The sequence below is a fragment of the Bombina bombina genome, chromosome 8 (assembly GCF_027579735.1).
Source record: "Bombina bombina isolate aBomBom1 chromosome 8, aBomBom1.pri, whole genome shotgun sequence".
In the NCBI taxonomy this organism is placed as follows: Eukaryota; Metazoa; Chordata; class Amphibia; order Anura; family Bombinatoridae; genus Bombina; species Bombina bombina.
Window position 1 is genome coordinate 125,482,651 of NC_069506.1, and position 27,326 is coordinate 125,509,976.

A 27,326-nucleotide genomic window follows, 5' to 3' on the forward strand; every position below is an offset into this window, starting at 1 on the left:
CTTAATCTATCGATAAGTTTATGTGCTTGAAGATCAAATAACTCATCCAAGTTGGTATTTCTTCTCAATCTTAGAAATGTACTTCTTGGTATCGATCTGATCCAGTGTTTAGGGTGACATGACTTGGCATGAAGGATTGTGTTACCTGCCGTCACCTTTCTGTATGTGTCTGTAAGAATCATATTGAATTCAACTGAACCAACCAATGTTAGATCCAAGAATTGGATCTTAATGTTTTGCACTTCTACCGTAAATCTCAGTCCTAAGTTATTATCATTGACAAAATGTAGGAAGTCCCCAAAGTCAGTCACCCTTGATTACAAAAATGAGGTCATCGATAAATCTCATATACATGCAAATATTGTCAATGAATGGGTTATTGCCATTGTAGAGACTGCCGAGTTCCCACCACCCCACAAACAAATTTTCAAAGGATGGGGCAAATTTTGCCCCCATTGCTGTACCACAAATCTGCAAGTAGTACTCTCCATCAAACATAAAATAATTGTGGGATAGTAGGAACTAGACAGTCTCACATAGAAACAACTTAAACTCTTCAGAATAGTTGGTACGGGTATTTAGAAAAAACATAATTGCCTAAATACCTAAGCGATGGGGAATACATGAATATAACAACATCGCGTCAATCACCACCCACCTATTTCCTTCTCGCCACTTCATCTCTTTAAGGATAGATATCAAGTGACGATAATCTCTCAGATAACTACTGAGACCTTGGACCAACGACTGTAACACAAAATCAACCCACTTAGATAAAGGTTCAAACAGTGAACCTATCCCAGAGATGATAGGGCGCCCTGGAGGACTCACTGAATTCTTGTGCAATTTAGGTAGGTGTTGAAAGATCGGCGTCATGGGATATTCATCTCTTGTCATAAAACCCAAAGCTATTGCATCATCTAAGAGTCTATCTAATTTCTTAACAAAATCCTTTCCTGGGTTACAAGAAAGCTTTCTGTATGTTACACCATCATTAAGCCTGTGGGCTTCCCTGATGTAATCCACCTTGTTCATTACTACAACATTCCCACCTTTGTCCGAGTTTCTAATTAAATATCCTTGTTTTCTTCAAGTTGTTTCACTGCTATTTTATGGATTACTTTTAAATTACTTTTAAATTATCCTTAACTCTTGGTTTTACTGTTTTTGCCCAATTCCATGACCTATTTTTCCACCTGTTTTTGAAACACAATATGATTACCTCTACATTGTGTAGGATAAAAATTAGATTTAATTTTTTTTTTCAGTTTGGGAATACTCGTATCTCCTGATTTGTCATCACCCAGATCCAAGTCCTTTTACTGCTCCAAGACACAAATGTCTTTAAAATCAAGGCTTGGATCTATAAAAGACTGACCTGGAACTGTGCGATGATCATCAGAGATAAAATTATCATAAACTGCTGTATTATCTGTGCTTCTTTCTGGATTTGAAATTGAAAAATACCTCTTAAGGGTCAATTTCCTTACAAATTTGTTGATATCTAGCAAGGTGTTAAAAGTAGAAAAAACGTGGTTAGGGGCAAAACCCAAACCATTGGACAAAACACAGATATGATCTGGTATAAGGGGAAAGTCTGACAGGTTTATTACAGATAGAGTCAGTTATTTTTTAGTCCCCGCTTTGAGACTCTTCTCCCTTCTTCTGCGTCTGGCTCTACGCTTCCTTTTGGTTTTCCTAAAGGGACATCCCAATTCTTTATTTTGGGATGCACCACTAATTCCACTTCCTCTGAATTGGCGTCTGATGAACCCTATAAAAAGAAAGAGGGATGGGGAGAAAGAGAAGAAGAGGAAGAACTCTCATCAGATGACACCAAGTCTTGATCTGAAGTGTCAGGCTCTGTAGATGAAAAAACGACTCTTCTGTCATTTTTTTTCTTTAGTATAGACTTTAGTTCTGTAGCAGGTATTGATGTCTTAGATTTATGTCCTTTATTCTTGTTAGGTTTGTTTTCATAATACTGGTTCTTATTTAAGCTTTATAAATATAACAGAAGAAACAGATATGTGGCAACAAGGAGGTATATTATATCATAGTAATTTAATATATATATTCTTTAAATAGATTGAACTAATAGTGCAAATTGGTGTACAATTGGAGAAGCATATTATTAAGTTTAGAAAGTTAGGATATGCATTTTTGATACAGTGTATTTTTCTATGTACCAATATTGTAACCAATTTTAATTACCTATAATAGGGAACTAAGTACATATATAATATATATATATATATATATATATATATATATATATATATATATATATATATATGGAATACCACCTCTAGCACCTATGATAGTTGAATATAACATGCGACTAAGTTGACCAATTATGTGCAGGTTTATGTTTTAAATAATTGGAACAGACTCGTAGTTGTGAGCATCTATGACTACTTCTATATACCAGGTGTGCCGACAATTTTTTTTTCTTAACCTCTTTCCATTTTAATGGGAGGAGAGTCCACTGCTTCATTCATTACTTGTAGGAATTAAGAACCTGGCCACCAGGAGGAGGCAAAGACACCCCAGCCAAATGCTTACATACCTCTCCCACTCCCCTCATCCCCCAGTCATTCTTTGCCTTTCGTCACAGGAGGTTGGCAGAGAAGTGTTGGAAGATTCGGAGTTGTCTCTTATGGAGGGGTAGTGCTCTTTCAAATGGGACTGGAGTTTTAAGTAGTCCTGTCAGCCTCTCATTGAGAGCATGGGTGAATGTTAGAGTCCGGAGATGCAGGGAGAATCTTTCTGCGTACCCATCCCGACTAAGTTTAACAGCTCCATTAGCAATCAGCGTTGATGAGTTTCGCTGCCTGCTTTTCTTCTCTCAAGTCCATGTCAGGAGTGATGCTACTACCCTGTCACACTTGAAGGGCAGTGTTCCTGTTCCACTGCGTTGATTCTGGTAAGATTGTTTCATTTTTATATATATATATATATATATATATATATATATATATATATATATATGTGATAACGCAAGAAGACAGGGTCACAGTGTGGCTCCTTTATCTTTATATTTGGTGCGTCTCTCTCTCAAGTGCAGGGGCGGTCCTGCGTTGGTGTGGCCTCTGTAACTTCTTCTTTATAGACGAGATGAAAGTTGTTTTTTGTAGTCTGGGTCATAGGAGGTGGTGAGTGCCCCGGCCATTGGGATATAAAGGTGCCATTTATTTTTTTATCAATTCCGTAATAAAGGCGCAAGCTATTGAGGACTCTATGTTAGAGGATACTCACTTTTTTATCTAGACCTAATAACTGTGTATACTGTGAGATGGTTCCAGTTGAACCGCCAGCGCAACTCTGTTTCACATGCTTTGACAATATTGCTATATCTAAAAAGAATAAAGTATTTAGTATGACTGAGCCGCAGTGTTAATTTCGTCGACTAAAACTAGACTAAAATGAGCATAAAACTAAAGAAATTCTGATGACTAAAATACGACTAAAACTAAAATGGCATTTTAGTCAAAAGACTATGACTAAAACTAAATCAAAATTTGCTGTCAAAATTAACACTTTATGCAATTTGTTATAATCAATTCATATCTAATTACTGCTCTTTTGTAAAAAAAAAAAAAAAAAAAAAAAAGCTATCTTCTTGTTTATTTGCGAAATTTGGTTTTATTTAATTTTAAGATAAATAAAGACATGTTATATACCACTACAGTTAAATCTGAATTGCATGTTTAAACCTTAATACTATAAATAAAAACAATAATAAACCTTTACTTCAGGAGTATATAATGAGCTTGGAAGTTCGAGAGCAGTGTTAATTTTGTTTCCGAAACATTTTTGAATTTGTGAACAATCAATTGATTCTTCCTATAGAAATAAAAATAACCGACAAGTATGGGTTTAAGTTATGCTTTGCCTGTGCTAGCTGCAGAAACTTTTTGTTGTGTTGAGAGTTACTTGATACTTGTTTTAATTATTAACAGAGAACTGTTAAAGTTTTTATAATGGGTAATACTGTATGTGCAATGGCGTTACAGCCAATACAGTTTACAGTTTGTTTTTACGACTAAAACTAAAATGGCATTTTAGTCAAAAGACTAAAACTAAGACTAAATCAAAATTTGCCGTCAAAATTAACACTTCTGAGCCATCCACCTCTGAGGATTCTCCGCCCCACAAGGTGCGTTCGCTACAATCATCTCTGATTACACAAGCAGTTCCTCAGAGCACTACTAATCCTCCTATGGGAGGGGCCCTTTAGCCTCCAGACTTCGCGATCAGTTACAGTCGGCGGTTTCTGTGGCCATTAATGCGATGCCTCGCTCTACTAAGCGCAAGCGGAAGGTACGGCACTGCTATCCATCTCAGGGGTCTTCGACTCCACTGGATGTCTCGGACAGATTATCCGCTGAGGAGGACAACTCCAACTTATCGGAGTATGTTGCTTCCGGGTCGGAATCGGCTACTTCTAGGCCTCCGTCCGCGGAGGAACCAGATTTTAAGTTTAAGATGGAGCATTTGCGCTTTCTGCTGAAGGAGGTGCTTGCTATGTTGGAGGTTCCGGAACCGAAGCTACCCGAGGAACCTTTGATCCCTAAACTGGATAGGGTTTATGAGGACAGGGTAGTCCCCCAGGCCTTCCCGGTTCCAGTCAAGATGACTAACATTATTAAGAATGAATGGGAGAAACTTGGTTTGTCCTTTTCCCCATCTTCTTTTAAAAAGCTTATCCCCGTTCCGGACGCGCAGCTTGAACTGTGGGGAACCGTCCCTAAGGTGGATGGTGCTATCTCCACGCTCGCTAAGAGAGCGACTGTTCTGCTAGAGGATAGCTCCTTTTTCAAAGAACCCATGGATAAAAAGATGCAGTCCATGTTGTGGAAGATGTTCCAACTCACGGGGGTTCGTTTTCCAAATGGCTGGTGCGGCTACCTATCTGGTGTGATGCTGAGCAATGGTCGAGGTGGAGACTCCCCTCGATGAGATTCTAGAATGCATCAAGACCTTAAGGGTAGCGCATTCATTCATTTGTGATGCTAACATGCAGATCATTCGCCTGAATGCTAAGACATCAGGTTTTTCTGTTTTAGCCCGCAGGGCTCTGTGGCTAAAGTTGTGGTCTGCTGACATGACTTCTAAGTCTCGCTTGCTTTCTCTCCCATTCAAGGGGAAAGTTTTGTTTGGCCCGGGCCTGGATTCTATTATATCTACGGCCACGGGTGGCAAGGGTGCCTTCTTGCCTCAGGATAAGAAGGCCAAACCTAAGGGATCTACTTTTTGTCCCTTTCGTGCGGACAAGTCTCAGCACCAGCAGCCTGCCGCAAAGTCTGAGCAATCCAGGGGATCTTGGAAACCAGCTAACTCTTGGAACAAGTCCAAGCAGAATAAGAAGCCCGCCGAGTCAAAGTCGGCATGAAGGGGCGGCCCCCGATCCATCCTTGGATCAGGTAGGGGGCAGACTATCTCTTTTTGCGGAGGCCTGGAGAAGAGACTTTATAGACCCTTGGGTTCTGGAGGTCATAGCTCAGGGTTACAGGATATGTTTCAAGTCATATCCACCCAGAGGCAGATTCCTCCTGTCAAACATATCTTCAAGACCAGAAAAGAGAGACGCCTTCCTGGGGTGTGTGAGGGATCTCTCATCTTTCGGAGTAATTGTTCCAGTTCCTCCAGCAGAAAGAGGCTGGGGTATTATTCAAACCTTTTTGTGGTCCCAAAGAAGAAGGGCACGTTTCATCCAATCCTGGACCTAAAGGCCCTAAACAAATTTTTGTCAGTTCCATCGTTCAAGATGGAGACGATCAGGTCAGTTTTGCCCTTGGTTCAAGAAGGGCAATTCATGACGACTATAGACCTGAAGGACGCTTTCCTTCACGTTCCAATCCACAAGGATCACTTCAGGTTTCTAAGATTCGCTTTCCTGGACTAGCACTTCCAGTTTGTGGCCCTTCCGTTTGGTCTGGCGACTGCCCCAAGAGTCTTTACAAAGGTTCTGGGACCTCTTCTCGCAGTAGCGAGAGCCAGAGGGATTGCAGTGGCACCTTATCTGAACGATATCCTGGTCCAGGCTCTGTCCTACAGTCTTACGGAGGGTCACTCGAGAGCTCTTCTCCTTCTGTCCCATGGGTGGAAGATAAATGAAGGAAAGAGTTCATTGGTCCCCAGCAACAGGGTGGAATTCCTGGGTACGATAATAGATTCTTCAGCCATTAAGATATTCTTGACAGATCAGAGACGTTGCAAGCTTGCGTCCAACTGTCTAGCTCTTCAGACATCCTCCAGGACATCTGATTCCAGGTGTATGGAGGTGATCGGGCTCATGGTATCCAGCATAGATGTCATTCCATTCGCCAGGTTCCATCTCAGACCTCTTCAGCTGTGCATGTTGAGACAATGGAACGGCAATCATTCAGATCTGTCCCAACAGATATCTCTGAACAGACCAGTGAGGGAGTCCCTATCTTAGTGGACCCGACCGGGGCAGTTGTCTCAAGGGACATCCTTTTTGAGACCATCCTGGGAGATTGTAACCACGGATGCAAGTCTATCAGGATGGGGAGCTGTTTGGGGTGCCAGAAGGGCACAGGGCAGATGGACTCGAGAGGAGTCGAGTCTACCTATAAATATTTTGAAACTTCAAGCGATATTCAGCGCTCTGAGGGCTTGGCCCCCTCTGGGGTCATCCCGAATCATCAGATTCCAATCGGACAACATTACCTCAGTGGCTTACATAAACCACCAGGGGGGTCAGAGAAGCTCCCTAGCCATGAGGGAAGAATCTCAGATTCTGGAATGGGCAGAGACTCACAATTGTTCACTCTCAGCGATCCACATTCCGTGTGTGGACAACTGGGAAGCGGATTTTCTGAGCAGACAGACGTTTCATGCCGGGGAATTGTCTCTCCATCCCGAGATGTTTGCGGAGATCTGCAGCAGATGGGGGATGCCGGAGATAGATCTTATGGCGTCCAGACTCCATTGCAAGCTACCCAGATACAGGTTGCGATCCATGGACCCCGAGGCGGAACTGATAGATGCCTTGGCGGTACGCTGGGACTTCAACCTAATTTACATATTTCCACCGTTGCTTCTTCTGTCTCGTGTTGTGGCCCGCATCAAGCAGGAGCAAGCTTTGGCTATTCTGATTGCTCCGTTGTGGCTGCAGAGGATGTGTTTTGCGGATCTGGTGGGGAAGTCGTCATCTCCGCCGTGGAGGTTACCTTGTTGCAGGGATCTGCTGGTTTAAGGTACTTTTCTACATCAAAATCTTGATTCTCTGAGACTGACTGCGTGGTGATTGAACGCCTAGCCTTAGCCAAAAGAGGATTTTCAGAAAAGGTGATTGACACTCTTGTTCAGGCCAAGGTGTGGAGGACCTACTTGTCCTGGTGTGAGGAACGAGGATATCCCGGGCATAAGGTCAGGGTATCCAGGATTTTGGCCTTTCTCCAGGATGGTCTGGATAAGGGTCTGCCGCCAGTTCCCTAAGGGGACAGATCTCAGCTTTATCTGTACTGTTGCATAGGAAGCTTCCGGAGCTTCCTGACATTCAGTCCTTTGTGCAGGCTCTGGTTAGGATCAGGCCTGTCTTCAGAAATCCGGCTCCTCCTTGGAGCTTAAACTAGGTTCTTAAGGTTTTGCAGAGGACTCCGTTTGAGCCTATGCATGACCTTGACATAAAGGTTCTTTCATGGAAAGTCCTATTATTACTGGCTATTGCATCGGCACACAGAGTCTCTGAGCTGGCGGACTTGCAATGTGAGCTTCCCTACTTGGTTTTTCATGCCAATAAGGCTGTTCTTCGCACTGGATTGAGATTCCTTCCCAAGGTGGTGTTGAGTCGTAACATCAATCAGGAAATAGTAGTTCCTTCTTTGTGTCCTAACCCTTCTTCTTCGAAGGAGATGTTACTTCATAATCTGGACGTGGTTCGGGCGTTGAAGTTTTATCTTCAGGACAGACCTGGTCCTTATTTGTTGTGAAGCGCAGGGGGTAAAGGGCCTCTGCCACTTCTCTATCTTTTTAGTTGAGGCGTATGATCCGTCTGCCATATGAGACAGCAGGACACAAGCCTCCTCAGAGGATTACAGCTCACTCGACTACAGCTGTGGCCTCTTCTTGGGCCTTTAAGAATGAGGCTTCTATGGAGCAGATTTGTAAGGTGGCCACTTGGTCTTCCTGACAAACTTTTGGAAAATTTTATACATTTGACGTTTTTGCTTCGGTGGAAGAAGGAGAAAGGTTCTGCAGGCTGTGGGGCCCTCAATTTGGGGTCTGCCTCCTTTTGCCCTCCCGTTTTTTTCATTCAGTGTCCTCTAGAGCTTGGGTATTTGTTTCCACAAGTAATGAATGAAGCAATGAACTCTTCTCCCAATAAGATGGAAAACATAAATTATGCTTACCTGATAATTTAATTTCCATCTGTGGGAGGAGAGTCCACTGCCCCCGCCCGTGACTCTGGTGGGCGGACCTAAATTTAGTCTTATTCTTCTGGCACCATTTATACCCTGATATTTATCTTACTGTTCCTTATTCTCTTGGCAGACTGGCTGGGGAATGAGGGGAGTGGGACAGGTATTTAAGCCTTTGGTGTTTGCCTCCTCCTGGTGGCCAGGTTCTAATTCCCACAAGTAATGAATGAAGCAGTGGACTCTCCTCCCACAGATGGAACTTAAATTATCAGGTAAACATAATTTATGTTTTTAAAGACCCTATGAATAGAAAGTTAAAATCTTTCCATAGAAAAGCTTTTCAGAAAGCAGCTCGACAGAGCGGGTTCAGGGGTTTGGAGCTCATGTGTAGAGGTGTGTCAGACTTAGTCCTATCTTGAACAATAAAAGGGGCTAGTGGAATGGGCTTAGGAATTACCCTTTTTAGGCATGGAAGCCAGGAGACAGACAAGGTTGGTTTATTGTACAGGAAAAGGGTTGGATTCTGGAAACAGGATAGGTGAAGTAATGCGTACACCAGAGCCAAAGTCAGAAGTAGTGCCCACTCTAGTGTCGGGAACTGGAGTGCCCACTTGAGGGCCAAGGACTGGAGCGAGATACTGATGCATGGCAGACACCCTCTGCAGGGCTTAGGCACTGGAGTAGAATACCGCTGCTTGGCAGATGCCCTCTGCAAGGCTGGGTACTGGAGCTGAATACTGGTGCTTGGCAGACGTCCTTTGCAGGACTTAGGCACTAGAGCACAATACCAGTGCTTGGCAGATGCCCTCTGCAAGGCTTGGTAATGGAGCTTGATACTGGTGCTTGCCAGACACCATCTGCAGGGCTTGGGTACAAGAACAGAGTACCAGTGCTTGGCAGATGCCCTCTGCAAGAATTGGTACTGGAGCTGTATACTGGTGCTTGGCAGATGCCCTCTGCAGGGTTTAGGTACTAGAGCAGTATACTGGTACTTGGCAGATGCCCCATGCAAGACTTGGTACTGGAGTTGAATACTGGTGCTTGTCAGACACCCTCTGCAGGGCTTGGGTACTGGAGCTTGATACTGGTGCTTGGCAGATGCTCTCTGCAGGGCTTGGGCACTGGAACAGAATACCGGAGCTTGGCAGATCTTCTCTGCAGAGCTTGGGTACCGGAGCAGGATACCAGTGCTTGGCAGATGCCCTCTGCAGGGCTTGGGTACTGAAGCAGGATCTAGAAGATCCACCAGAACAACTTGGATACAGACACAGGTCAGAGGCACAAACAGAGGGAATAAATCTGAATGTTGAGGCAGGTAGTGTTCTGTGAGGCAGCCTTTTATAGCAGCGATGATTGTGTAACTACCTGCAGCTGGCAAGAAGGTGGAGCCAGAGAGCTATCCAGCACATGCAGCAGGTGTCCATTAGCATCAGCAGAATACAGAGCCCTCTGCTGGCACAGGGATAGAGTCCCAGGTTCAATCCTTGGCACAGCCATGACATATTTAGTTTTGCTGCATCCTCTATTCTTTAGTGTGAAGGCTTGTCTGAGCAGTTTTCAGAGGAGTCTGCTGTTAAAGGGTTTTTGAATCAGTTAAAACTCCTTAGGACAGCTAATGCTTTCATTTGTGATGCTGTTTCATCTGACATTATTAAAATCAATGCCAAAAATATGAAATTAGCAGTTCTGACCAGGAGAACCTTACAGTTGAAATCATGGTCAGATGATATGGTTTCTAAGTCTATGCTTTTTTCCTTCCTTTTCAGGGAAAAGTTTTGTTTGGGCCTGGTTTAGATGCTATTATTTCTACAGTGACTGGAGGTAAGGGAGCTTTATTTCTTCAGGATAAGAAGTCGAGGGGAAATCCAGGGCTTCTAATAATTTTAATTCCTTTTGTCACTCTATGAATCAAAATGTCTCATCTTCCTCTCAGAAACAGGGTTCTTTCAGATTTTCTAAGCAGTCAAAGAAATCTGTCTATTCTACCAAATCAACATGAAGATACAGCCCCCCCATCCAGATCTTTTGGTAGGGTGTAGATCACACCTTTTCCAGGGGGCTTGGTTTCAGTGTGTTCAGGATCCATGGTTTCTAAATATAGTTTCTCAGGGATACAGAATTGATTTTACATTGAAGCATCCCAAGGGAAGGTTTCTTCTTTCTCATGTTCCAAAGAATCTTGTGAAGGCAAGAGTCTTCTTTCATTCAGTCACCGATCTAGGGCCCGATCCGATATAAATTGTCGCCCGCAAAAGCCAGCTACGCCAAATTTTGCGCTGGTTTGGTATCACATATACGGCGTAACCTAGAAGTTACGCTTTTATATTTCTGCCTTCGGACGTAGTTTTTTGGGCCATAGACAGGTATACCAAACCAGCGCAGTTTGGTATCCAATATACAGCGTAAGGAATTACGTGGCGAAAATTGAGAAATCTTACTCCATTTTCACCTCGCCACAAATTGCAGGCGTAGTAAGCCTTACGCTGTGTATTGGAGCCCCGTAACTCCCTAAACTACCTGTAAAATAAAACCTAACACCTAACGCATGCGCAATGTCTATCTACCTGTCAACCGCGAACTGCAAAATAAAATTTAACACCTAACGCATGCGCAATGTCTATCTACCTGTCAACCGCGATCCCCCGCTGCAATCCCTAATAAAGTTATTAACCCCTAAACCGCCGCTCCCGGACCCCGCCGCCAGCTTTAACTACCCCCTAATGTGAGCCCCTTACACCGCCGCCACCTACATTACCTACCCCCTAATGTGAGCCCCTTACACTGCCGCCAGCTATATTAAATTATTAACCCCTAATCTAATCCCCCTACCCCGCCGCCAGATATATTAAATTATTAACCCCTAATCTAATCCCCCTACCCCGCCACCAGCTATATTAAATTATTAACCCCTAATCTAATCCCCCTACCCCGCCGCCAGCTATATTAAATTATTAACCCCTAATCTAATCCCCCTACCCCGCCGCCAGCTATATTAAATTAATTAACCCCTAAAATAATAAAATATCCCAACCACTAAACCTAAGTCTAACCCTACAAATATCCCTGAAAAGGGCTTTTTGCGTGGCATTACCCCAAAGTAAACAGCTCTATTGCCAGCCCTTAAAAGGGCTTTTTGCGGGGCTTTGCCCCAAATTAATCAGCTCTTTTACCAGCCCTTAAAAGGGCTTTTGGCGGGGCATTGTCACAAAGTGATCAGCTCTTTTGCCTATAATCTAAATCCCCTACACCGCCGCCACCTATAATAAATGTATTACCCCCTAATCTAATCCCCCTATACCGCCGCCACCTATAATAAATGTATTGGATCAGCCAATCGGATTGAACTTGAATCTGATTGGCTGATTGAAACAGCCAATCAGATTTTCTTACCTTTATTCCGATTGGCTGATAGAATCCTATCAACCAATCGGAATTCGAGGGACGCCATCTTGGATGACGTCATTTAAAGGAAACTTCATTCGTCGTTCAGTCGTCGGGCCTGCTGGATGTTCCGCGTAGGAGGTCTGAAGAAAGAAGATTGAAGATGCCGCTTGGAGGAAAACTTCTCCCCGATGGAGGACCTCTTCTTTGCCGCTTGGATGAAGACATCGCCGGGATGGAAGACTTCTTCTTTGCCGCTTGGATGAAGACATCGCCCGGATGGAAGACTTCTTCTTTGCCGCTTGGATGAAGACATCGCCCGGATTGGATGAAGAGTTCGGCCCGGCTGGGTGAAAACGACTCAAGGTAGGGAGATCTTCTGGGGCTTTTTTTAAGGGGGGTTTGGGTGGGTTTAGAGTAGGGGTATGTGGGTGGTGGGTTGTAATGTTGGGGCTGGTATTGTGTTTTTTTTTACAGGCAAAAGAGCTGTTTACTTTGGGGCATGCACCGCAAAAAGCCCTTTTAAGGGCTGGTAAAAGAGCTGGTTAATTTTTAATTTAGAATATTGTAGGGCATTTTTTTTATTTTGGGGGGCTTTATTATTTTATTAGGGGGCTTAGAATATGTGTAATTAGCTTAAAATTCTTGTAATCTTTTTTTATTTTTTGTAATTTAGTGTTTGTTTGTTTTTGTAATTTAGTTTAGTGTATTTAATTGTATTTTAGTTTAGATATTTGTAGTTTATTTAATTTATTGATAGTGTAGGTGTATTTGTAACTTAGGTTAGGATTTATTTTGCAGGTAAATTGGTAATTATTTTAACTAGGTAGCTATTAAATAGTTATTAACTATTTAATAGCTATTGTACCTAGTTAAAATAAATACCAAGTTACCTGTAAAATAAATATAAACCCTAAAATAGCTACAATGTAATTATTAATTACATTGTAGCTATCTTAGGGTTTATTTTATAGGTAAGTATTTAGATTTAAATAGGAATATTTTAATTAATAATATTAATATTAATTAGATTTATTTTAATAAGAATTTAGTTAGGGGTGTTAGAGTTAGATAGGGTTATTATACTTAATATATATAATATAATAACTATATTAACCCTAATATAATTAGGGTTAATATATATAATAACTATATTAACTATATTAACCCTAACCTAGGGTTAATATAGTTAATATAGGTGGCGGCGGTGTAGGGGGATTAGATTAGGGGGTAATATAGTTAATATAGGTGGCGGCGGTGTAGGGGGATTAGATTAGGGGGTAATACATTTATTATAGGTGGCGGCGGTGTAGCTGGATTAGATTAGGGGGTAATACATTTATTATAGGTGGCGGCGGTATAGGGGGATTTAGATTATAGGCAAAAGAGCTGATTACTTTGTGACAATGCCCCGCAAAAAGCCCTTTTAAGGGCTGGCAATAGAGCTGTTTACTTTGGGATAATGCCACGCAAAAAGCCCTTTTCAGGACTATTTGTAGGGTTAGACTTAGGTTTAGTGGTAGGGATAGTTTAGTATTTTAGGGGTTAATTAATTTAATATAGGTGGCGGTGGTATAGGGGGATTAGATTAGGGGTTAATTAATTTTATATAGCTGGCGGCGAGGTAGGGGGATTAAATTAGGGGTTAATAATTTTAATATAGCTGGCGGCGGGGTAGGAGCTCACATTAGGGGGTAGTTAATGTAGCTGGCGGCGGGGTAGGAGCTCACATTAGGGGGTAGTTAATGTAGCTGGCGGGGGGTAGGAGCTCACATTAGGGGGTAGTTAATGTAGCCGGCGGCGGTGTAAGGGGCTCACATTAGGGGGTAGTTAATGTAGGTGGTGGCGGGTTCCGGGAGCGGCGGTTTAGGGGTTAATAACTTTATTAGGGATTGCGGCGGGGTCCGGGAGCGGCGGTTTAGGGGTTAATACATTTTTTATTATTAGGAGAGTGAGGGGGGATTGCGGATAGAGGGGTATACGTGTCGGGCTATGTTTGGGAGGGGTGTTAGACAGTACGGGAGATTTAATACTTTAGTCAGGTTTTGTAGGCGCCGGCAGTTTCTAAAGTGCCGTAAGTCACTGGCGACTCCAGAAATTTGTACTTACGCAGATTTCTGGACATCGCTGGTTTATCCGACTTACGGCACTTTAGCATCTGACGGCGCCGTATATGGGATAGCTCGAGTTGCGAGCTGAAACTACGGGCGGCGGGGGTTCCCTCGCTTGCGCCGCAAACTACGATCTATATCGGATCGCGCCCCTTGTCTATGGGTGTGATATTTCCAGTTCCAAGGTCAGAACAGGGTCAGGGGTTTTATTCTAGCCTCTTTGGTGTTCCCAAGAATTTACAGGCCTGTTCTGGATTTAAAGATTTTAAACAAGCTTCTCAGGGTTTCTTCTTTCAAGATAAAAACTATTCTTCATCTTGTTCAGCAAGTGCAGTTTATGTCCACAATAGATTTGGGGGATGCATATCTTCATATCCCTATTCACAGGGATTATTTTTGCATTCCTGGACAAGCATTTTTAGTTTGTTGCTCTTCCATTTGGTCTGGCTACTGCTCCCAGGCTTTTTACAAAAGTTTTGGGGACTCCCTTATTGGTTATAAGAGCTCAGGGTGTTTCAGAGGTTCCTTACCTGGACAATATCTTGGTACAGGTGTAATCGTTAGCAGAATCTCATACCGACAGCTTTTTTGTGCTTTGTCAGTTGTCTCAGAAGATTCTTCTGGATTTTAGAACAAGACAATCCCTGTCACGGTGGATAAATCATCAGTCCACTGTTCAAGAGGCATCCTTTGTCAATCCAAAATAAACTGTAATCACAACAGTCTTTCAGGTTGGGGTGCAGTTTGGGGGTCTCTGAGGGCTCAAAGAGTTTGATCTCCTCGGGAGGCGAGGTTACCAATCAATGTTTTGGAGCTGTGCAATTTTCAGAGCTCTTTAGAATTGGCCACTCCTAAAAAGACTTATTTGCGTTTTCCAGTCACACAATGTCATTGCAGTGGAGTCATGGGAAAGGGAGAGGGATTAAAGCTCTATTGTGTGGGGTGTTTTGCCTCCTCCTATAGGACTGGACTTTATTCCTATATGTGATCGCTTGTGGACTTTCACTATCTTACAAAAGAAATTTATCTCTGTGAGACTAACACATTATTCCTCTCAGTAGGTTTAGAATAAAAATCAGTATCAAAGTGGTTGCTTTCATGATAGACCATAACATTCAATGTGGATATTGTAATGGTTGAGAATTTTATGTTCAAAGCTAACAAATTAAGTTCATCTACAAGCTCATTAAGGGTCCACATATTCCCTTACTATATGCAAAATATCTGTGGCTTAGCGTTGGAACAGGTGAAGCTTCTGGCAGGAGACTCTTAGCATCCAAGTTTGTTGAGGAAGTCAAAACTCACCATTGTTTCCTGAGAACTAGCTTGAAGGGTAACTTTCTCAACATTTCAAGCAACTATAACTAAGTTATAGATTCACCTGTATAAATATATATTTCTGTTGCTAGAATGATTGTTAGATTAATTCCTGTTCTCCCTCTCTTCTTTATTTCTCTCTCATGTTCTGTCTCTCTATTCCTTGTGGAAGGAAAGGGTACTTACAGGGAAAGTTTCTCACTTCTCCAAATTTGAATGAATCTTGGCTCTCAATAGTCAAGCTTATATTGCTTCTTCATATTCATTAGCAGATAATTTAGGAATGGTCAATTTAAAAAAATAATATACATATCTTTATTTATTAATTTAAATATTATCTACAACCTAAAGAATAGGTACTGCACTTTTGTGATGAGGTTTTTTCTTTTTAAATGGATAGTAAACCCCAAAATTTTCTTTTAGAATTCAGATAGAACATACAATTTTAAACAACTTTCCAATTTACTTATATTATCAAATTTGCTTCATTCTCTTGTTATTCATTGCTGAAGGGATAGCATTGCACTACTGACAGGAAGCTAAAAACATCTAGTTAGCCAATCACAAGAGACAAATGTGTGCAGGCACCAATTAGCAGCAGCTCCCACTAGTGTATGATATGTGCGTATTCATTTTTTAACAAGGGATACTAAGAGAACGAAGCACATTTGAAAATAGAAGTGAATTTAAAAGTGTCTTAAAATTACATGCTCTATCTGAATCATGCAAGTTTAATTTTGACTTTCCTATTATTATTATCAGGTATTTGTAGAGCGCCAACAGTTCCGCAGCGCTAATCCCTTTAACTAGCTATATTATACCCTTACCCAAATGGTTCTTCCATTCACACAATGTTCACATAAATTTAACATGAGGGCATTGCTTTTATTGTTAGTGTTGTGAAGTGAGCACGCTCAGCTGTACAAAACATACAATGTAAAAGTTAATGCCTCAGGTTGTACATTCTTATTTTTCTGCAAACTTGAAATGGAAAGAACATAAACAGATCACATTTACCATGTTATAATTTACATCCTATATAATAAATGGCCAAGTATGTTTGTCAGATGCAGTCATGCGCAGTAGAGACTGCACGTGACAAACATACCTGGCCGTTTGGATCCTGACACTCAGCACAGAGCAAGGCTGAAGCGGAGTGTCAAGGAACGTGGCCGACGGGAGCGTCACGATGGGGGCGTTGCCGGGCATCGTGAGGGGCGTGGCCGGGCATCGCGAGGGGCATGGCCGGGCGTAGCGAGGGGTGTGGCCGGACGGGTGTCGCCGCGATGGGGCATGGCCGGGCGGGGTGCCGCGATAGGGGCGTGGCCAGAGAGGCAAAGGCTTTCAATTAAGACAGAGCCAGAGAGGGAGCAGGAGAGGGGGGGGAGAAGGGCCAAAGGGGGGGGGAGAGAGAGAGCCAAAGGGGGGGGGGAGAGAGAGCCAAAGGGGGGGGGAGAGAGCCAAAGAGGAAAGAGAGCCAAAGAGGAGAGAGAGCCAAAGAGGGGGGGGGGAGAGAGCCAAAGAGGGGGGGAGAGAGCCAAAGAGGGGGGGGGGGAGAGCCAAAGGGGGGGAGAGAGAGCCAAAGAGGAAAGTGAGCCAAAGAGGAGAGAGAGCAAAAGAGGGGGGAGAGAGAGCCAAAGAGGGGGGGGGGGGTAGAGAGCCAAAGAGGGGGGGGAGAGCCAAAGAGGGGGGGAAGAGAGCCAATGGGGGGGAGTGCCAAAGGGGGTGGGGAGCCAAAGAGGGGGGGGAGAGAGAGAGCCAAAGAGGGTGGAGAGAGCCAAAGGGGGGGGGGGAGAGAGAAAGCCAAAGAGGAAAGTGAGCCAAAGAGGAGAGAGAGCAAAAGAGGGGGGGGTAGAGAGCCAAAGAGGGGGGGGGGGTAGAGAGCCAAAGAGGGGGGGGAGAGAGCCAAAGAGGGGGGGGGGGAGAGAGCCAAAGGGGGGGGGGAGAGCCAAAGGGGGGGAGAGAGTCAATGGGGGGGGAAGAGAGCCAAAGGGGGGGAGAGAGTCAATGGGGGGGGGAGAGAGTCAATGGGGGGGAGTGCCAAAGGGGGTGGGGAGCCAAAGAGGGGGGGGAGAGAGAGAGCCAAAGAGGAAAGAGAGCCAAAGAGGGGGGACAGAGAACCAAAGAGGGGGGGGGGAGAGAGCCAAAGAGGGGCGGGAGAGCCAAAGAGTGGGGAGAGAACAAAAGAGGGGGGAGAGAACAAGAGAGGGGGGAGAGAGAGCAAAAGAAAGGGGGGAGAGAGCCAAAGAGGGAACAGAGAGAGAAAAAGAGGGGAGAGAGAGAGCAAAAGAGAGGAAAGAGAGCGCAAAGGAGAGGGGGGAGAGAAAGCAAAAGAGAGGGGGGAAGAGAGAGCAAAAGAGAGGGGGGAGAGAGCAAGGGGTGGGACCGCTGTACTGCAAAAAATGGCCCATGTACACAGGCTTTAGTACAAGTATATATATATATATATATATATATATATATATATATATATGAAATACAACTAAAAAAGGAAGAATTGAACATATATCTAAGTCAATCAAAGCGGGACACTGGCTGCACAAATTTCATCAAAAGCTTTTATTACCATAAAAATCAAAACGTTCAAACAGGCCGTCTACCCTCCACCCTATTCCTAAACCTGTGCAGCTGTAACCTAGTGAATTACATAGATATTCGAACAGGCCGGCCGGCTTGCAAGTCAAATTGCATCAAATACAATATTTATCAGCTATGATGTTTGAGACCATAAAAATGAAAACAATTTCTTATATGTGAACTTCCATATAGCCCATATTATTTTTCACGGGGCCCCAAAATTGCAGTTGTACTAATTATTAAGGAAAGTTCAAAAGTCCAGGCACATTAGTGTCAAAAACACGCTCTGGTCTGTATGATTCCTTCAGATATCTGTACAATGTGGCAACATCATTACTGCTATATTATATCATTCCGTGCATATGACTGGCTCCATAATTAACTCAGATCTCTTAGATAGACAACGCACAATGTACCATGGCAGGACAGACCAGGCTGTCAACCGCAAGACTTTCAAGCCTTATCAAGAAATAATTTCAGCTGTACCTGCTTCCCAGTCGGATCAATCTGAAAAGTTCTTTGTTTGTTTCTGGCTTCTTCGCTTGCTTACCGCCATGTACGCTTCAGCGTTGCTATTCGGATTCAAATTTCGCTGGCTAGTTCTCAGCTGTTCACCTCCTGTGCATGCTCAGTCATTCATGACGCGTTTCTCCCCTCCCACATAGGGCTGAGTGTCGGGGCCTCATCAGATGTATATATATATATATATATACATACAGGGCCGCTATCAGGGGGTGACAGGGGTGACTCCTGTCAGGGGCCCAATGGGCCAGGGGGGCCCCATGAGGCAATAACTAAAAAAAAATATATATATTTTTTTAAAATTTTGGCAGCCACCAGTGGGTACTACAGCAGAGTGCTAATTGAGCATGGGAAATGTTATTACAAGGAGTAAAGTATTAGCATTTGAGAGGATTTCTGAATATGCACTAAACCACTATGAATAGTGTGAGACAGACTGATTGGCCGCGAGTCTGCAGGGGGTGGCGTTGCACCAGCAGCTCTTGTGAGCTGCTGGTGCAATGCTGAATATGGAGAGCATACTGCTCTCCGCATTCAGCGATGTCTACCAGACCTGATCCACACTGTAGGTCCGACAGGCATATGATAAATAGGCCTCTATGAGTGTGTATGTAATTTGTTTCTGTGGGTCTCTCTGTGAGGGTGGGTGTGTATGTCTTTGTACATTGTCGGTGGATGTCTGTGAGGGTGTGTGCATATGTCTTTGAGATTTTTCTATGGGTGTCTCTGTCAGGGTGTGTGTTTTCTGTAGGTGTCTCTGTGAGGGTGTGTGTATGTCTTTGTGTGTTTTCTGTGGATGTCCCAGTGTGGGTGTGTGTATGTATGTCTTTGTGTGTTTTCTGTGGATGTCTCAGTGTGGGTGTGTGTATGTATGTCTTTGTGTGTTTTATGTGGTTGTCTCTCTGTGTGTTTTCTGAGGCTGTCTCTGTCGGTGTTTCCTTGGGTGTATGTGCAAGTTTGAGTTTGTGTGTGTCCATTGTCTGTTCCTTTTTAGGACATTTTGATCTTACTACTGATTATTCACATCTTTCTACAGACTTTGAGACTTACGAGACCTTTCCGTAAGTCACCAATCCACCATTTAACCTTTAAATTATTGTTTAGGCAGTTCAGGGCCCTTCCTTTCAGCCACTGCATACTGTTGTCATCATTTAGTTGGCATCTTCCTTTACAAAAAGATAATCAGAACTCTATATTTTGTTTTCTAAATCTCCTTTTTTTACAAAACTGTAGTTTACCTCATTACTTGTCAGGTCAATGTAAACAAGTGCTTAGTTTCTGTTTGGCTGTCTGTGTCTGAGTGTTTCTTTGCGTGTCTGCTAGAGTGTCTATATGTGAATCCTTATGTGTGAGTGTGTGTATGTGTTTCTGTGTTTGTATGTTACTACCTTTACAACATTTCCAAGTTTAAATAGACACTTAAGAATAAAGTGCATATACGTTTTAGTCACTTGGTCAAAAATTGCACATGTCAAAGGAGGGGGCGGGGGCCTGATCAATGGTTAATTCAGGGGCCCCAAAATGTCTAGTAAATTATATTTTGTTTTTCTTTATTCTGAACTACAGGCATGCACATCTGAATTACAAAAGCTCCAGGCTGAAATGAAGAATCTTGAAAATGCAAAAAGTGAAAATAAGATGCTACACCTGCAAAATGAAAAACTTGGTGAAGAAAATAGCTTACACCAGAGAAAGGTGATGTTTAATATCTTTCTACACTGTGAGTATTGATTACAAACCACACCAACTAGAAAAAGGAAGAATACCTTATTTTTTTGGAATGTTGATTTGTTTTGTTTTCTTATACTGTGATAGAACCATATCATATAGGTTGGCGTACAGCCTCTTGTCACTGGGGAAGGTAGAAACACCTTATTTGTAAGGGTGGGACTCTCCCTAAATATACTCTTCAATTCCTGCTTGATTATAGAGGTGTGAAACCCAAATTTCTCTTTCATGATTCAGATAGAGCATATCATTTTAAACAACTTTCCAGTTTACTTCTGTTATTGAATTTGCTTCATTCTCTTGGTATCCTTTTGTTGAATTAATGTTTGCCTTGTATCAATTGGGTGACATAATTTGGCACAATGTTTTTCTGTTTCCTATTGTTGTCATGCACATCCACTGCTATGTGTGGTTTATGAATTTGTGTTGTCGTCCTGGGGGCCCCCCTTTTGATCCAGATCCTGGAGGTCCCTGCAGTACAGCCAGGGAAAGGATCATCACTGGTTCTCGCCAGAATACACAGGGGCATAACAATGTCACAGGATGTTGAGAAATCCCTGGTAAGTTCCCTAACAGTGAGACTGCAATATCCCCAAGAAGTTTCTATCTTAGAAAATATGTTAGTGTAGATAATCTTATATAACCAGCACTCAATAGGTTTATGAGACAGGTACCATATAAGAGTATCAGAGATTTAGTTAGATTTTGAGACAAACAGAAACTCTCAAGTAATTAGATTGGAAAACCACTTGGAGTTATATGGAGATAACAATATCACAACAGTCACAAATAATTAATAAAGCAGATGTTGGTTGAGGCAAGAGGAAAATTAGCAAGCACAATTGTTAGAGCTGCATTTGTTATTTAGTATTAGTTGCTATTAGTGATAGCGTTATATGCTTAGAACAGTTCTTGATAAATAGTAGGCAAAGATTATACTTGCGGTTGGAATCCAAAGTACAGCGGGCTTGAAAGGTTTCAGAGTGATACAAATGTATCAGATTGGTAAGTAACAACTGCTTGTTTTCCTTCTACTGGGAGAGCCGAAGCTGCGTGCAGTGTGCAGCGCGTGTAGAGAAGACACACGCTGAATCCGGAAAAGGATGACGTCAGACTGAAGGGAGCGATGTCCGTTACAGCTGCGGCTGTGTTGCGAGGTTGATTGTAACAAATGTAACAGGATGAAAGTGAGTCCTCTTTCATGTGTTATACTCGAGTCCCAAACTGGAGAGAAGCTTGTGAAATAACCAAGTAGATTTATCTCTGATATAGATTTAACTTGTTAGGAAGTTGATATCTTAGTCCACAAACAGGGAGAGAGATACCATGCAATTTGCAAACATCAAGCAATTGTTTGGATCTAAAGCCCCTCCTTAAGTAGAGGATGCTGGGAAGGTAGGAGACATTTCTTAAAGGGATAGGTGGATATGACAGATCCCCCCTTTCAGGAACCCCTCCCATTACTGGGGTCCAGGTTTCAACGGATACGTGGTATGGAATTTAGCAAGCAGATTTGGGGCATTGAGGTTGGAGGAAGGAATCCAGGAGTCTTCCTCAGGACCATAATCCTTCCAGTGAACCAAGTATTCGATTCTATTCCACCTTTTACGAGAATCCAAGATATGTTCTACCTCATAGTCCATTTCATCTGGGTCGGTCTCAGTTGTTAGAGCAGTCAGGTCTCCCCATGATAAAGTTTTAATAAGGAGACATGAAAAGATGGGTGTATTCGTAAAGAAGAGGGCAGTTTCAATCTAACAGCATTTTGATTGAGGATCTTTTCTATGGTGAAGGGACCAATGAACTGGTTCGCCAATTTCTTACAAGGCACGGATAACCTTAGGTTTTTTTGTGGAAAGCAAGACTCGATCACCTATTTTGTACTGAGGAGGTGATTTTCTTTTCGTATCATAATATCTCTTCTGGGAAGATTTAGCATCTTCTAGATGCTTCTTCAAGGTTACTAATGAATTCTTGATATGACGGGTATATTCTAATACTGTTGGATTGTTTGATACCAGTTGCCTACCAGGTAGTGAATTTGGATGATATCCATAAGTGGCATAGAAAGGAGTAGTTTTGGTAGAAGAATTTAAAGCATTATTATAAGCGAATTCAGCGAGTGGTAAAAGGTTTACCCAATCATCTTGGAGATGGGAGATATATAACATCTGAGATATTGTTCCAATGTCTGATTTGTGCGCTCAGTCAGACCATTGGTCTGTGGGTGAAAAGCAGTGGAGAGACGTGAAGAGACTTTTAGTAATCTGCATAATTCTTTCCAGAATTTTGAGGTGAATTGAGTCCCACGATCTGATACTATAGAGGTAGGCAAACCGTGTAACTTTACAATGTGAGAGATGAAGACTTTTGCAGTGACCATAGCTGTGGGTAGCGATTTCAAAGGTATGAAATGAGCAAGTTTGGTTAGATGGTCTATGACCACTAAAATGATGTTATGATTTTTTGAAGGGGGGTAAGTCCACTATGAAATCCATAGCTATCATGCTCCAAGGGATGTCAGGGATAGGCAATGGATTCATAAGACCAAAAGGTCTATGATGATCTTTCTTGTTTCTTGCACAAATATCACATTTAGTGACATAGTTTATGACATCTTGGTTTAAGTGCGGCCACCAGAAGGATCGGGTGATGAGATCTTTTGTTTTGTTGATACCTGGGTGACCACTTAGAGGAGTATCATGAAAATGTTGTATCAGATCTTTTCGTATTGATGGAGGTATATAGGTTAAACCATTGTATGTGAAGAACCCAGTTTTAAGGTTCTTGGTACAAATGGATGGTATTTCAGAATCAGCTTGTGTTGCCCTTACAACTTCTGCTAGTAAAGATGTTGTGGTGGCGACTATTTTATGAGAAGGAATGATATGTTTCTTTTCTTGTTCTTCTAAAATGGGTTCTAATGAGCGAGAGAGTGCATCGGCCTTTACGTTCTTTGAGCCGGGACGATATGTAATGAGGAAATCAAAACGATCCAAGAATAATGCCCACCGGACCTGTCTAGAAGACAAGGTTTTATTATTCCTCAAATACTGCAAATTCTTATGATCGGTAAAAATATAGAAGGGGGTGGAGGTACCTTCCAGTAAGTGCCTCCAATGTTCCAGGGCAGATTTGATTGCCAACAATTCTTTGTCTCCGACTGAATAATTTTGTTCGGCAGTAGTTAGGGTTCTGGAATAATATCCCACAGGATGAAGAACAGGTTTGTCTAGACTTTGTTGGGAAAGGACTGCACCAATGCCAGTGTTGGAGGCATCCACTTCGAGGGTGTATTGATAAGATGGATGAGGGAGTTGTAGAATGGGTGCTGAAGAAAATCTCTCTTTCAGAGATTGGAAAGCTTTTTGAGCTTCAGTATTCCACTGGAATTTTTGTTTACCAGTTAATCGGGTCAGAGGTTTTACAATGGTTGAGAAGTCTTTTATGAACCTTCTGTAAAAGTTGGCGAAACCTAGAAATCTTTGTAATGATTTCACTGTAGTGGGTTTCGTCCAATTTAGGATTGAGGACACTTTTTCAGGATCCATACTTATACCCTCTGGAAAAATGATGTAACCCAAAAACTTGATCGTGTCTACATGGAAACAACACTTCTCCATTTTTGCATAAAGATGGTGTTCTCGCAATCTGTCGAGAAACCATCTTACATGTTTGATGTGATCGATTTTATTTTGGGAATAAATTAGGATATCGTCTAAGTATATAACCACACACACATCCATGAGGTCTTTAAATATATCATTGATAAAGTATTGGAATGTGGCGGGTGCATTAGTTAGACCGAAAGGCATGAATTTATACTGAAACAAACCATATCGGGTTCTGAAGGCTGTTTTCCACTCATCTCCACTCCTTATTCTGATTAAATTATATGCGCCTTTCAAATCTAACTTGGTAAATATGTTGGCGTCTGTTAATCTTTCCAGGAGTTCGGGGATGAGTGGAAGTGGATATCTATTTTTTACTGTTATAGAGTTGAGGGCTCTATAATCAATAATAGGTCTACGTGTACCGTCGTTATTTGTGACAAAAATATGCCTGCGGCAGCAGATGAGGTACTGGGAGAAATGAAACCTTTACGTAAGTTTTCATCTAGATATTCCCTTAGATAGGTTAACTCTTTCTGTGATAAAGGATAAATTCTTCCGAATGGAATGACTGCACCTGATTTTGTATCAATGGGGCAGTCATATGGTCTATGAGGGGGAAGATTCTCAGCCTCCTTTAAATCAAACACATCTGAGAAATCTTTGTATTCAGGAGGTAAGGTGGGTTCAGAACAGTTTATTCCTACGTATGGATAACAGGTAGAAATGCAATAAGGTGAATCAAAAGAAACTTTATTTTGTGTCCAATCTATTTTGGGATTATGTTTAGTTAACCAAGGGAATCCTAATATGATTGGGTATATAGAACCAGGAATAATATCGTAAGTAATGTATTCTTTGTGACCATTAGTAGTAGTGGTAAGAAGTGGTATGGTGTGGTGGGTTATAGGGCCCTTAAGGAAACTGGAGCCATCAATAACTTTAATATAGACAGGGTTCTCTTTCATCACACAAGGTATTTTATTGAGATTAACTATCTTTTGATCTATAAACATTCCGAAAGCCCCGGAGTCGATCATAGATTCACTCTGGTAGAGGTGTTGATCCCACTGTAAAGACACAGATAAAGTTAATGGGGAGTTTATAGTGGAGGACATACTAGTACATAGATGAAAAGTCTTACCCTTCTTTTGTCGGCTTAATAGAGGGCAGGTTGAGACTGAGTGATCCTTGCTGGAGCAATACGTACACAAATTATATAGTCGTCGTCTTGTTTTCTCTTCTAATGTTAAAGGGCCTTTGAGTGTCCCAATTTCCATAGGTATAGAAGATGTGCTGGATTTGTCTTGTGGTGCGGGATGGTATTTCCTAATGAAGAGATCTGGATGTTGTTTTTCCAATTTCCGTTCACAATGACGGCGATCTATGGAGATACAGATCTTTATCAATGCATCTAAGGTTTCGGGAAGTTCTATACGTGAGAGTTCATCTTTCAAATGCTCAGACAATCCAAGTCTGAATTGATTCTTTAAACTGACTAGATTCCATTCTGAGTCAGTTGCCCAGAGTTGGAATTCGGCTATGTAATCTTCCACCGCTCTCTTGCCCTGTTTAAGGGAACGCAAATTATGCTCGGCAGTACTCTGTTTGTTTACATCTTCATAAAGGGTCGACATAGCGGCAAAAAAATTCTCTAAGGAATCCAATATAGGATCACCAGACTCAAAAAATCTATCTGCCCATGCCCGGGGCTCCCCACTCAGATATGAAATGGTAGTACAAACTTTGATACGTTCGGTATGGTATGTCTTAGGTTTCATGTTAAATAACAAAAGGCAGGCGTTTTTGAATTCCCTGTATTTAGAACGGATGCCGGAAAAAGGCTGAGGAGGGTTAATATCGGGTTCAGGGTGTTCTATAGTCTTTTGTGAGAAAAAATCATTCATGAGCCTTTTAAGTGTATTATTTTCGGTCTGTAATTCATTAAGGCCTTGTGCAAGTAGGTCTACCTTCTGGTTAAGGGTGCATATTTCATTTGCCATTTGTGTAGCATCCATTCTGTATTTTTAAGGCTTGATGTTACTGCAATATCCCCAAGAAGTTTCTATCTTAGAAAATATGTTAGTGTAGATAATCTTATATAACCAGCACTCAATAGGTTTATGAGACAGGTACCATATAAGAGTATCAGAGATTTAGTTAGATTTTGAGACAAACAGAAACTCTCAAGTAATTAGATTGGAAAACCACTTGGAGTTATATGGAGATAACAATATCACAACAGTCACAAATAATTAATAAAGCAGATGTTGGTTGAGGCAAGAGGAAAATTAGCAAGCACAATTGTTAGAGCTCCATTTGTTATTTAGTATTAGTTGCTATTAGTGATAGCGTTATATGCTTAGAACAGTTCTTGATAAATAGTAGGCAAAGATTATACTTGCGGTTGGAATCCAAAGTACAGCGGGCTTGAAAGATTTCAGAGTGATACAAATGTATCAGATTGGTAAGTAACAACTGCTTGTTTTCCTTCTACTGGGAGAGCCGAAGCTGCGTGCAGTGTGCAGCGCGTGTAGAGAAGACACACGCTGAATCCGGAAAAGGATGACGTCAGACTGAAGGGAGCGATGTCCGTTACAGCTGCGACTGTGTTGCGAGGTTGATTGTAACAAATGTAACAGGATGAAAGTGAGTCCTCTTTCATGTGTTATACTCGAGTCCCAAACTGGAGAGAAGCTTGTGAAATAACCAAGTAGATTTATCTCTGATATAGATTAAACTTGTTAGGAAGTTGATATCTTAGTCCACAAACAGGGAGAGAGATACCATGCAATTTGCAAACATCAAGCAATTGTTTGGATCCAAAGCCCCTCCTTAAGTAGAGGATGCTGGGAAGGTAGGAGACATTTCTTAAAGGGATAGGTGGATATGACAGAGCCTGAGGCTGGGGGGTGTTTTAAAGGGATGTTAAACAATAAATACATGGTAGACATAAAAATACATGGTAGACATAAAAATTGTTAAAAATTGTATTAGTTGTTTAAATATTGATTATATAATTGTAAAGGTTTAGCTTCTATGAAGTGCTTTAGTTTCTATAAAGTAAGGGGGGCTGCCATGTTTGAACTGATTTTCTATTTATCTCTGTGCAAACAAGACTGTGAGGAAACCTTTTAGATAATGCTATGTTCCACACAGCCTTGTTTGGTCAGTCTCTTGTATGACCTGTATTTTTACCTGTCCGTAATTGTCATCAGCAGGAAACAAAGATAAGGGAAAAACTCAAATGTGGCAGCACCTTTTAATTTATAGAGACAAAATAAATCATGAAAGTTTATTTTTTAATAACACGTAATTAACATTTCTTTCCAATGGCATGGAGAGTCCATGAATCCATTCTAATTACTAGTGGGAATTCCACTCCTGATCACCAGGAGGAGGCAAAGAACACCCTAGCAAAGCTATAAGTATCCCTCCTACTTCCCATAATCCCCAGTCATTCTTTGCCTTGTACATCAGGAGGATGTGCGAAAATGATGTCTAAAGATCAATCGGACTACATCGCTTCAGTGGCTTATATCGACCATCAGGGGATGGGGAGGTAAATCGCATCCTTGGTGAGCGGAATCTCTCACTACCAAATTTCTGCAATCTTGTCCCAGGCGTGGACAACTGGGAGGCGGATACCTGAGCAGGCAGACGTTCTCCCAAGGGAGTCCTCTTCATCC

General features: G+C 42.1%; 1 protein-coding gene across 1 annotated transcript in view; it reads left to right on the plus strand.

Annotated features, from left to right (window-relative positions):
* CCDC30 (coiled-coil domain containing 30) overlaps window positions 1-27,326 on the plus strand; it is a 380,612-nt gene that overhangs the window by 214,081 nt on the left and 139,205 nt on the right. Inside the window, exon 14 of the mRNA XM_053690989.1 lies at window positions 19,865-19,993. Coding sequence (XP_053546964.1) covers window positions 19,865-19,993 — 129 coding nt within the window. The remainder of the gene's footprint in view (window positions 1-19,864; window positions 19,994-27,326) is intronic.